Source organism: Antechinus flavipes, chromosome 2 (genome assembly GCF_016432865.1).
Source record: "Antechinus flavipes isolate AdamAnt ecotype Samford, QLD, Australia chromosome 2, AdamAnt_v2, whole genome shotgun sequence".
NCBI lineage: Eukaryota > Metazoa > Chordata > Mammalia > Dasyuromorphia > Dasyuridae > Antechinus > Antechinus flavipes.
In genome coordinates, this window is record NC_067399.1 from 38,031,407 (window position 1) to 38,044,623 (window position 13,217).

At 37.3% G+C, this 13,217-nt stretch overlaps 1 protein-coding gene across 2 annotated transcripts in view; it reads right to left on the bottom strand.

Moving 5' to 3' along the window:
- The window catches only part of LOC127547581 (zinc finger protein 595-like), a 200,646-nt gene that overhangs the window by 174,793 nt on the left and 12,636 nt on the right, over window positions 1–13,217 (bottom strand). The window contains exons 2-4 of one of the 2 annotated variants that reach the window (XM_051974482.1): window positions 9,548–9,674; window positions 8,595–8,690; window positions 3,157–5,695 (exon numbers count right to left, since the gene is read on the bottom strand). In XM_051974482.1, the coding sequence (XP_051830442.1) occupies window positions 4,110–5,695; window positions 8,595–8,690; window positions 9,548–9,674 (1,809 nt within the window). In that variant the 3' untranslated portion in view covers window positions 3,157–4,109. Of the gene's footprint in view, window positions 1–3,156; window positions 5,696–8,594; window positions 8,691–9,547; window positions 9,675–13,217 lie in introns of those variants that run through there. The other variant, XM_051974470.1, reaches the window with a different exon arrangement.

The following is a 13,217-nucleotide window of genomic DNA, read 5'->3' on the forward strand; positions in this document are numbered from 1 at the left end:
GTGGGAGACGTGTCCGTCACTGCCCGGGTATGATAACCCTCAGAATCTCAATCCTCCCACTCCTGAGAGAGAGCTTCCAGAGGCAGCCTTCCTCCGGCATTCCCTCCCGCGCCCCACTCCTCTACTTTCAGGGGTCTGAGCAGCGGGTCACTCAATAGATCTTTATTAAGCTTCTGCTGTGCCAGAAAATTCCCTTTCTAAAACCCAGGAGGAATATCTGTGGAAAAGATGGAGTCAGATGTAATTAACAGTGAATCATTTGGCACTTATTACATAATAGAAATATGGTTAATATCAAATATATTACCTATTGACATTGCTGATACAGTATCAAATAATGTGGTTTTTAGGTACCAATTAATGTTAGACAGCAAATACTGAGGTTCAGTTATGTGAAGAAATCACAATGACCATTCTCTTTTAGCAGAATGTAGGTTTGTTTAGAAGTTACAGACAAAATGAAAAGATACAGTAGACACCAGGAGTGGTAAATATGAAAAAGAATGGAAGAGAACATATCAAGGAAAGGGATTCCAATGATTTAAAGTAAAAGACAAGTTCCCTCATATAATTTGCAATTAGCCAGGAGAAAGGAAATACACAATGAACTGGGAGTGTGCCTGCCCTTAGTTGGCAGACTAAATCCTAAAAGGGATTTATCCCAAAAGAGTTTACCTATAAAGATGACAAGTGGAGTCTGAGAGAAAACTCCATAAGACATAGTCAGGCTATGAGAAACGACAAGTGGTTTGGGGAAGGGGTGGGGCAAAGACACCATCAGAAAGGCCATCCCTCTGCTCAGTTTCTCCTGTTATATATGAGGAAACTGAGGCATTTTCATGTGTATGAAGTATATATTTGTGTGACAGCGACAGTGAGACAGAGTCACACAGAGAAAGACAACTTGTACGGAAGTGGGGTTCAACCAATAAAACCTGACACATTAGGAGCCATAATGTTACTAAAAAGGTAAATCGACAGTAAATCCAGAGACCTACAGATTTGGAGTTCCCATTGTCTTCATTTCTCAGGTGAAAATACTAAAGAGAGCAGAGGAGTCACACAGTCCAGCCTCCCATACCTAAAAAGTCACAGAATTAGGATATGAACACCCCCTTGGACACAACTCTGGGTATTGGCCCGATTCAGTCAAACATAAGGTATTTTTGATGTGATTTTCTCTGCCTTCAGCCAGTCCTTTTAATTCCTTCTTCAAGGAATTGTCCACACACTATGATGAGGCTCTAAGGAAAATTCCTTCATAGCCAATTTACTTTGACAACCATTCTCCCTTACACTAATGATCTATGATGAATATGTTCAGAAATCCACCACTGAAAATAGCAAATCATGAACTACCTTGTCATAGACTGGATTTCTTTTTCTACTAATCAAATTCTATATAGCATTGATTTAAATTTAAATTCCAAACTAATGAAACAGCCCTTCCCTTTAAATCTAATGTTCCAATTTATATCCCATTAATATTTAAACTACCAAATACTATTTCTCAAAAATTTGAACATAAAAGAATTGGAATGGATAAATCCTCTATTGAAAAGATAAGAAAAAATTTCAAACCATGATTTTTCCCAACCATAATCTCATTGAAATACTAATTAGTGAAACAGTGCAAAATTTAGAAAACAATCAAAACCAGAAAAACTAGAAACCAAATTTCTATTAAAGGTTAGAAAATACACTGATTTTTGCAAAGCAGTGTTAAGAATCCCCAAAAGGGTAAGAGACCCTGCTGATGTTCAGACTCAGGTTCAGACTAGTAGAGGGAGTTGGAAAAAAAAAAAAATAAGATTCCCTGGTCTATTTCAAGCTCCTAATTTTATAATGGGGAACCTGAGGCCCAGAAAAGGTCAAATAAGTTGCCCTAGGTGAGGAAGAGAATAAGTCATAAAGTCAGGATTCAGCCCAGTTCTTCTGATGAGGCTGGTGCTCTGTCCTTACCATCCTTAATCACCAAATGGGCATTGCCTCAGTCAAACTAAGACCGATTAAAGAAGATAACTTAAGGTCTCTTCCTATATCCAGGGCTATTTCCAGTCGTCCTGATCTGAATCCGGCCCCTAGATGCAGATGGTTCTGGAAAACAAAGGCAGGTTGGTAACCTTGCACAGCCTTCCCTCACTCAAGTCCAATCCATTTTTCTGTCAGGTTATCACCTCCCTGAAGTAACTGATCTTCAAGAATGAAGGAAAAGCAACAACCTTGATAGGACGATTCTGCCTGGGATGTGTAAAGTTTTACCTTCTCTCTCTTTAATAGGGATAGTGACACCCAGAGGACAAGGCAGATAGCCACCACTTGACACTCTCTTTTCTTCCCTTCCTCCTTCCCTCCTTCCTCAAAGAAAGACAAGATGGAGTACAAGCAGTGACACTTATGAGGTAGATGACCAAGGGCGAGTTATATTATGGACTTTCACAGCTCTTCTCTGTAAATAGGAGGATAATATACACACAACACATCCCAAAGTCTGGTAAAATTTAAAGTGCTGGTGGCTATTCTTATTATCAAAGTCAATCATGATCTTAAAGAAAATTTTTCATGAAGCCGTGCAAAATAGAAAGGATATAAGGAAGGAAATGACCACTGTTCTGCTTATTTCAAGGAAGAACCAGGAATCTCAGAACTAGGTTTTGACTTCATGTAAGGCATAACATCTTGTAAAATTTGAGCTCTGCAGAAATGTAATAGGTGGCTCAGATTGCTCTTCCTACTACAGATGTTTTGGGCAGGTAGATATTACAGTGGATAAAGCACTGGGCTTGAAATCATCTTTATGAGTTCAAATCTAGCCTCAGACCCCAAGTAGATGTGTGAACTTAGGCAAGTCACAAGCCTGCTTGCCTCAGTTCTCTCATCTATAAAATAAGCTGGAGAAGGATATGACTATTATTTTTGCCAAAAACACTCCAAATGATGTTATTAAGAGTCAGAAATGTTTGAACTATAAATACAGATCTTTAAGGCTGGTGACCACTTGCTAGTTATGTTGTAAATGGGATATATGCTGAAATCCCTTCTAACTATGAGGTTTTGTGATCTTGTATCGTCAGAGCTCACTAGGATGGCCAAATATAATATGAAATGCATTAGGAAGAAAGTCTAGAAACACAACACAGAGTTAAAATACAAAAATAAAAGTTAAAACATCAGTATGCATTTATTAAAGATTATGCGGCAGGAACTATGCTTGGTGCTGACAGCACAGATATGAAAGTGAGACAGGTCCTGCCTCCAGCGAGTTCACATTCTCTTAGGATATGTAACATTCAAGAGAAGCACAGGATAAACCCAAAAGAATGAGGAAATGATTTAGGAAGAGGGGTACCAAAAAATGAGGGAATAGTAAATATTGGGAAGAGTAGGAAAGGAGGGAGTAAGAGAAAAACATTTAGACAGACTGAGATAATAGTAATTGCTAGTATTTATCATGTGTACTTATTTGGTCCCCATTACCAGGATAATGAAACAAGTTGATTCTGTCTTGTTTGCATAGAATGATGTGAAGCTGGAATTTATTTGGCTTTGTAATTCATAAAAGTCCAATCTCTGAGATTGTCTAGTTGGCATCTTTAAATAACCTTAGGCCAGAAATATCAACATCTCAATCCACTCGAGCCTACACCGTGGCCCCCATCTTCTTCATATCCCCCAGTTAAGGAAGATTAGTAGCCCAAACCCAACTGCTCAGTCAATATGACTGCCTAATGTATTATATCTGCTTGAGCCCATGAAGCTGTTTTCATGTAAAATAAATAGTACTGAAAAAAGTGCATACCCAGTATGGGTTCTACTAGATCTGTTAAGTGTTCTTGCTGGTTGAAAACTTTCTCACATTATTTACATTTACATTTATCATCAGTAAGAATCATCTGATGGTTCTTAAGGTTTGAACCTTAAACCTGAGCTGTACAAGAAAGTTTTCTCAATTTCTTACATTTAAAGAGGTTCTTAGTTTCTATTTTGCAAAGGTTAAATTTCAGCTATATCCTGTTTACATTGGTACATTCAAAGGATTTCCCTCTAGTATGAATTTCTTTTTTAAAGTTTCTATACCACTTAAAAGGTTTTCCATATTACTGGCATTTTTAGGGTTTCTGTCCAGTATGAAATCGTTTATGGAAATGAAGGTTTCCCTTACGTTTGAAGGCTTTCCCACATTCATTGCATATATAGAGTTGTACATCAATATGAGTTTTCTTATGTCTCTTAAGATGTCCCCTATACTTGAAGGCTTTTCCACATTCATTACATTTATAAGGTTTCACTCCACTATGAATTTTCATATGTCTATTAAGGCCTCCATTCTCCCTAAAGGCTTTTCCACATTCATTACATTTATAAGGTTTCTTTTCAGTATGAATTTTTTTATGTCTATTAAGGCTTCCCTTCTGCCAAAAGGCTTTTCCACATTCATTACATTTATAAGGCTCCTGCCCAATATGAACTGCCTCATGTATATCAATGCCTTCTTTACACCTGAAGGTTTTTCTACATTTAATACATTTATACAGTTTCTCTCCAGTATGAATTTTCATATGCTTATTAAGAAGATCCTTATGGCTGAAGGCTTTCTCACATTCATTACATATGTAGGGTCTCTCCCCTGAATGATTTGCCTCATGTACATCAAGGCCTCTCTTAAATCTAAAGGCTTTTCCACATTCATTACATTTATAGGGTTTCACTGCAGTATGAATTCTCTTATGTACATGAAGAGTTCCCTGAAGTTTGAAGGCTTTTCCACATTCATTACATTTATAGGGCTTTTCCCCAGTATGTGTTGCTCCGTGTACAACAAGGCCTCTCTTAAACCTAAAGGCTTTTCCACATTCATTACATTTATAGGGTTTCTCTCCAGTATGAATTTTCTCATGTCTACTGAGGGATGCTTTGTCCCTAAAAGCTTTTCCACATTCATTACATTTATACGGTTTCTCTGCAGTATGAATTCGCTCATGTCTACTAAAGGATGCTTTGTCCTTATAAGTTCTTCCACATTCATTACATTTATAGGGTTTCACTTCAGTATGAATTTTCTTGTGTCTATTTAAGGGTCCCATAAGGCTGAATCCCTTCCCACATTCATTACATTTATAGGATTTCCCTCCACTAGGAATTCCCTTATGTTGACAAATAAATCCCCTCGGGCCAAAAGCTTTCTGACCTGTATTATATTGTTCAATAGGCATTTTTTCTTTGAGATTTTTCTGATGAACAGCTAGGTCTGAATTGTAGCTGGAAGCCTTACCACATTCATCAAATTTAGGAGATTTCATGCCAGCCTGAATTCCTCCATGTACTTTAAGGCATGAATTGATGTGGAAGATTTTGTCACATTCATTAATTCTATGAGGTTCTCCTTGAGAACACACTCTATGGGAATGACTAAGTTTTGAGAGGTTACTGAAAAACTTCCTGTATTTACTAAACTTACAAAGCCTGGAAATTCTGCTACATGAAATTCTGCTGCACTTAACTATTAGCTTCATGGACTGTTTTTCCAGGTTGTTTATCTGACTTTCTAATCCAGTGTCATAATTCCAAGCTTCTCCCAATTTAGATTTGCAGAAATCATCCTTTATGAGTCTCTCTCTGGTTGGCTCTCTGGCAGTAATACATTGCTGTGGAGTTGACTCCTTGGTTTCATATTCTCTTTTCTCAATAGGGGAATCTAAAAGGAACACAAAAAAATGTCAGCACCCAGTGCTCAATACTGTGGGAAAAGAAAAGTACTTTATGCGCAATTCTAGATTCAGTCACCTCCTTTAGGAAGAAGGGTGACTGACATGGACAAGGTAGAAGAAACATGATCAAGAGGGAACTGAAGCCCAAAAACAGATGAAAGGAAAGTAACAGAACTGCCAAGACTTCAAAACTGTGAGCTGGAGAAAGAAGTGGTAGACTATTCCAGGATCTCCACCAAGAAAACCCCAAACAGGATCACAAAGTGTTGGGCAGAACTCGAGTCCTTAATAGAAAAGAAACATTCAGGATGCCCCTCAGTTTGAGAATGGCTGAACAAATTGGAGTATATGCTGCAACATATCTAACATATATAGGACTGCTTGCCATCTAGGGGAGGGGGTGGAGGGAGGGAGGGGAAAAATCGGAACAGAAGCGAGTGCAAGGGATAATGTAAAAAAATTACCCTGGCATGGATTCTGTCAATATAAAGTTATTATAAAATAAAAAATTAAATTAAATTTAAAAAAAAAGAAATAACTGAGAGTCTGAGTGTTGTGGAGGAAGAAGTAATGAGATTTGGCAATGGGGAGGACAAAGAGAGAAGAATCAAGAGTGACTCCAAGATTCACTGTAATTTTTAGTTCATTTTAACAAATTAACATGAAATGCTACTTAGGTCAGGCACTGCACATAGCACAGGTAATTTATGTATATGTTGTGTACTAGAGGAAAGGGGATAACATACAGATAAGAAAATACAAATATGGAGATGTGGAATGAAGCTGTGATTCCATTGATGTAAGAAACTTTTAGGTGACAATACTTTTATCAATACAGCTCAACACCTTGTGTTCAATTTATAACTTTAAATAGGGAGCATGTGTTAGGGGGAGGACTTGAACATTGGTCATGGCTTCAAAATCTGCTCTCTCTTTACTCTGTCCATACTGTGTAACTACATTATTATTTACATATGATCTGATTCATTAAAATGTAAACTCCAAAAATAAATAAATAAATAGGAGTATATGAATGCTATGGACAACTATTGTTCTGTAAGAAATGACCAGCAGAATGATTTCAGAGAGGCCCGGAGAGACTTACATGAATTGATGCTGAATTAAATAAGCAGAACCAGGAGATCTTTATACTCAACAAGAATATATGATGATCAGTTCTGATGGATGTGGCTCTTTTCAACAGGAGATGATTCAGACCAGTTCCAATTGTTCAGTAATGAAGAGAGCCATCTGCACCCCTCAGAACTGGAACTCAGAACTCTGAGGCTCCTTCAGTCCAGGACTGGCTCTCGGGGGACTGCACCCCCTGCCCACCTGGTTATTACTTACCCTCAGAAGAGCATCTGGGGTCTTCTTCCCTTGATAGCCAAGGGGCTTCATGTCTCTCCAGAAGAGAAATCACAACTGGTGATCTGCATTGTTTTTCCTTCTCAGGTTTTTTTTCCCCTTTCTTTCTAGATCTGATTTTTCGTGTGTAGCAAGATAACTATATAAATATGTATATGTATATTGGATTTAACATATATTTTAACATATTTAACATGTATTGGACTATCTGCCATCTAGGGGAGAGGGTAGGGAAAAAGAGGGGGAAAGTTGGAACAGAAGGTTTTGCAAGGGTCAATGTTGAAAAGTTACCCATGCATATGTTTTGTAAAAAAAAAAAAAAGCTATAACAAAAAAAAGAAACGAAACATTCAGAGATGAAGTGAATTGCTCAATGTCACATAGTAAGTGTTAGAGGCAGGCTCTGCTAACTAGGAATCTGGAGCTTATTTAGTAACACTTCAAATCCTCAAAGCCTGCTTTCATGTCCTATGTTTCTCTATACTAAGAAAATCCCTAAATTTATCGAGATAGAAAGCCAAAGTGTGAGTAGCAATTATGACACTTATGAGGTCATTATGGGTAAGTTAAGATGATGTGCCTTTCTAAAATGGGAATGATACAAATACTATACATCCAAAACATTGGTAGAACATTAATATGCTACTAGTATATCAGTACTGTTATTATATCACTAATGACCTTACAGACAATTTTCCATGAAACAGTGGAAATGGGTGACAGCACCAATTAAAATTGGAAAGAAATTAGATGGAAGGTGTAGATAACATTTTTATAGGATCCGCCTCTGAAAAGAAGGAGACAAATTGGAAGCAAGATAAAATAGGAAAGAGGATGGAGCAATGGTCTGATTTTTTAAATAGAAGTCAGACTTAACAATATCTGAAAGGCTCTTTTCCCTCTATCTCTCACAAGAGACTCATGAAAGAGAAAAAATAATCTAAAGATTTAAGAATAGAAAATACTTATGAAAATAAAGAATAGGACCTAATATATGGGTAGAAGGCTAAACATGATCAAGAAGAATTACAGCTTTTTCGGAGACAAGAGAGAAATACAAGGGCAGATTTACTAGAAAACTATTTCTTGACATGAAAGGTAAGGTTACAGGAGGAGTACAGGAAGGACAACCACAGCTCCTCTCAGGCCTATGGACCCTGAAAGAGAGCTCCAGGTCCAATATTTCCAAGATAACTCACTCTAATGACCCAGCCAAGCTCCTGCTGGCAGTGAGTCCTGTCCCTGCCTAGATTTCTGGGTCAGGGGTTTTTAGCTGCATCTGACCCTTTGTAAGCCCCTCTGAGGGATTTCTATGAAGAGATTCATATCTCAGAGGAGTTTGCCATTTCCTTTTCCATATCATGTCACAGAGGAGACCCACAGGGTTAAGGGACCGGTCCAAGGTCTCATTGCTGAGAAGTGTCTGAGGTCACACTGGAACTCAGAACTCTGAGGCTCCTTCAGTCCAGGGCTGGCACTCGGGGGCCTGCACCCCCTGCCCGCTTAGTTATTACTCACCCTCAGAAATGCATCTGGGGTCTTCTTCCCTTGACAGCCAGGGGGCTTCATGTCTCTCCAGAAGAGAAATCACAACTGGTTTAGTTACTGGAAGCCCTGCTCAAGGAGAAATAAGTGGGAAGAACTGAGAACACAGAGACACCTCAGAACTCAGTCCTGGTCTCTCTCTAAAGAAAAAGGGCATGTCTGGAAATGCCGGTGGAGAAGCATCAATGACCCCTGAAGGAAGTTTCCCTCAGCAAACAGGAGGGAAGGGACAGAGTCTTTGGTGCAGACACAGGACAGGTTCACTCTCTCCTAGTCTGTTGGGAGAAGTCTTTCCTTCTCTGCCCTGGGGCTCTATGGAGAACCTGAAGCCTGGCTGAGCAGAGAGTGTGAAAGGAGAGCCTGCAGGGCTGCAGAATAAAGCTGCTGATTTCCAGCTGTACAAAGATGGACTTTTTGTCTGGAAAGAGCAACAACTGCTCACAAACTGCCCAAAAGTCTGAGGGCACTTCTAGATAAAGATATTTGTGTGACTCTCCCTCCCTGTCCAGGAAACTCAAATTCAGCCAAGCTCCTCAGCCCCCCACATAGACAGATGGAATTCTCTGACCTTGCAGTGGCTCACACGTGATGCTCTCCCTGCCATCTCTGCGGGTCACCATGGGATGCTCCCCCAACTCTGCCCTATTCTGCTCTTTGCCCTTCAACTCTCATAAACCTGGTTTCATTCACAGCTTAGCCAAGGGAAAGCCATCTCTGGCTCATCCCCATACTGGCCATTCCCATACCTTAGAATTGACTTATTCTGTACTAACAATTACATATTTCATATCTCCCTGGATAGTACAGAAGGTCCATGAGAGCAGAATCTAACTTTTGCCTTTGGTCCCCTTATGACTACCATAGTTCTGGTACTCAGTTGGAGCTGAATATATACAGATTGAGTGATTAAAAAAAAATTACCTTACCAAGAGAGACAAAGTTCTCATAGTTCTCCAGCATCACATCCCTATACATGTCTTTCTGGCCAGGATCCAAATAGCTCCATTCCTCCTGGGTGAATTCCACAGCAACATCTTGGAATGTCAAGAAATTCTGAAACACCACAGAACCCCAGCTTGAGAGATGAGAGAGACATTAGAACTCATCTACTAGGCGGGCAGGATGGGAGAGAAACCCTTGGAACTCAAAATGAAACCAAAAGATGAAATAAATGTTGTTTGGTAAATTTTTATTTCCTTTTCTGCATGAGCTCTTAAAAGCCAGCTGCAACACTTTTCCTTTTGGTTTCCTTGCAAAACCTCGTCTACCAAATTTTTCTTTTTCCTTCCTTTTCTCCCTCCTTCCTCTATTGGACAGCAAATAACCCAATATAGGTTAAACATGTACAATTCTTCTAAATATATTTTCACCTTTATCACACTGTGCAAGAAAAACTAGATCAAAAGGGGAAAAAATGGGAACAACAACAAAGCAAAAAACAAACAAGGAAATAACCACAAAACAGATGAAAATCCTAGCTTTGATCCATATCCAGTTTCCATAGACCTTTCTCTGGATGCAGATGGTTCCCTCCATGACAAATCCACTCAAAGTACCTTGAAGCACCTCATTGTTGAAAAGAGCCAAAAACATCTCAATTAATCATGACATAATCTGGATGTTGTTGTGTACAGGCTTCTCTTGGTTCTATTCTCATTTAGCATCAGTTCATGTATTTCCAGGCTTTTATGAAATCAGCCTGCTTATTATATCATACAGAACAATGATATTCCATTACATTCATATACACTAACTTATTCAGCCACTTATTTGCCAGTTCCTTATCACTACAGAAATTTCTGCACATGTGGTTTCTTTTCCCATTATATGATTTCTTTGGAATAAAGATCCAACAGAGATATTGCTAGATTGAAATATATATACAATTTTAAAGCCCTTTGGGCATAGTTCCAAATTATTCTCTAGAATGGTTGAATCATTCATAACTGCACCAATGGTATATTAGTGTCTCAGAGTCCCACATCCCTTCCAGCATTTATCATTATCTTTTCTTGTCTTCTTAGTCAATCTGAGACTGTTACCTCAGAGTTATCTTAATTTGCATTTCTCTAATCAATAATGATTTAAATAATTTTTGCATATGACCAGAAATGGCTTTATATGAAAATTGTTCATATCCTTTGACAATTTATCAATTGGGAAATTGCTTGTACTATCAGGAATTTGAGACAATTCTCTATATATTATACAAATGAGGTCTTTATAAGAAACATTGGATATAAATTTTTTTCTTAGTCTTCTGCTTCCTTTCTAAGCTTAGCTGCATGGTTTTTCTACAAAAACTTTTTCATTTAATATAATCAAAATTATCCATTTTGCATTTCATTATGTTTTCTAGTTTGTTTGTTTGGCTCATAAATTCCTTCCTTCTCCACAGATCTAAAAGGCAGACTATCTCTTGTTCTCCTAACTTGTTACCCTTTACATCTAAATCATGTTCCCATTTTAAACTTACTTTGTATATAGGATGTTAGGTGTTGGTCAGTGCTTAGTTTCTGCCATGCTGTTTTCTAGTTTTCCCAGTAATTTTTTCAAATATTGAGTTCTTATCTCAGAAGCTAGGATCTTTGGGTTTATCAAACACTAGATTACTATAGTCACTGACTTATGTTTTGTGAACCTAATCTACTTCACTGATTCATTATTCTATTTCTTAGTCAGTATCAAAAGGTTTTGATAACCAGTGCTTTATAATGTAGTATTAGATCTGGTACAGCTTGCCCATCTTCTTTTATCTTTTTTTTTTCATTGATTCCCTTGAAATTCTTGATCTTTTGTTCTTGCAGATGAATTTTGTATTATTTTTTATAGCTTTGTAAAGCGATTTCTTAGCATTAGGGCACTGAATAAGTAGATTAATTAGGTAGAATTGTCATTTGTATTATAGTAGTTTAGACATATAGATGAACACTTGATATTTTTCCAATTGTTTACCACTAAGTTTATTTGTGTGCCAAGTATATTGTAGTTGTGTTCATGTAGTTCCTGGGTTTGTCTTAACAGGCAGACTCCCAAATATTTTATATTCTCTACAGTTATGTTCAATGGGATTTTTCTTTTTATCTCTTCCTGCTGGTCCTTGTTGGTAACATAGAGAAATGCTGATGGTTTATGTGGGTGTGTTTTGTATTCTGCAACTTTGCTTAAGTTCTTCATTGTTTCTGGTAGTTTTTTAATTGGTTCTCTAGCATTCTTTAAGCATATCACCAGCAAAGAGTGACAACCTTGTTTCCTCATTATCTACTCTAATTCCTTCAATTTCAATGAAACAGAATTGTAAAAAATTTACTCTGGAGACACTGTGATGTTCCCAAATTCAAAGCTATGCCAAGTTCTGTTTTTGAATACAGAATAGAATGGAATCAAACTTACTGGTTTCTGTTTCTGGTATGGTTTTTCTCAATCCAGTTTTGGGTGCATCTGGTCTATCAGCATAGGGCTTAGCTATAAGTATTCGACAAACAGTGCACATCAGGTTGTCTTAGTATACTATTCCCTGTTGAGAAGGTCTGACCATTTTCTGTTGAGTGGCTATGAGTCTAATTAAGATTTTGCAGTGGCATGGACCTTAATACAGTAAGGACCTGGGAGAGCTTATCATGAGGCATTTAGGGTTACATGATGTAAAAAAAAGCAATTCTTTCTTTTTCTTCTATGGGCTTTAGGACAACAATTTAGTTAATGTAAAAAAAAAATAATAATAATAAACTATACCACTTAAGATCATTGTAGCTTTTTATCCAATAATTTTATTATCTACAGTGTTTTTTTGGGGGGAAACAAAACTAATTGTTCAATACTTTTAACCTCCTAATTTGTCTTTGGAGAAAATTGGAACAAAGGAAATGTCTGACCATTGAGAAATAATGACATACTGATTGTGGAATATTGATTGTAATACTATAATACTATTAAATTTAAAATGAACCAAGAACATAAAGAAATATGGAAGTAAATCAAAGAAGAAATCATTGAAACAATAATTTCATTAAAGAAAACGATACTAATGAGAAAACATAACAAAACTTATAGGATGTAATAAAGTAGTACATAGAAGAAAATTTATATCTAATAAAAGAGAAAAAGCAGATCAAGGATTTAGGTGTGAAAATGAAAAAGCTAGAAAAAGAATAAATTAAAAATCACAATTACACATAAAATGGGAAATTCTGAATATCCAAGGAAACATTAAAGAAATCAAAGTTATGAAAAAAATTGATTAAATTAATAAACCTAAAAGACAGTGTTAGAAACACACAACATTTAAATTCTGGTATCAAGGAAAAATTATTAAAGAAGAATCTTAAGGATCATCTCTTTTTTTTTTTTTTTTTTTTTTTGAGGCAATCAGGGTTAAGTGATTTGTCCAAGGTCACACAGCTAGGAATTAAGTGTTTGATGTCACATCTGAACTCAGGTCCTCCTGACTGCAGAGCTGGTGCGCTAACCACTGAGCCACCTAGCTGCCCACTTAAGGAATCATCTTAAACTTTCTGGCCAGATATGCTCTCCCCTCATATACCAGAAGAAGGAGCACTGAGCACAGAAACCAGAGAAGCTTTATTACCCATAGGT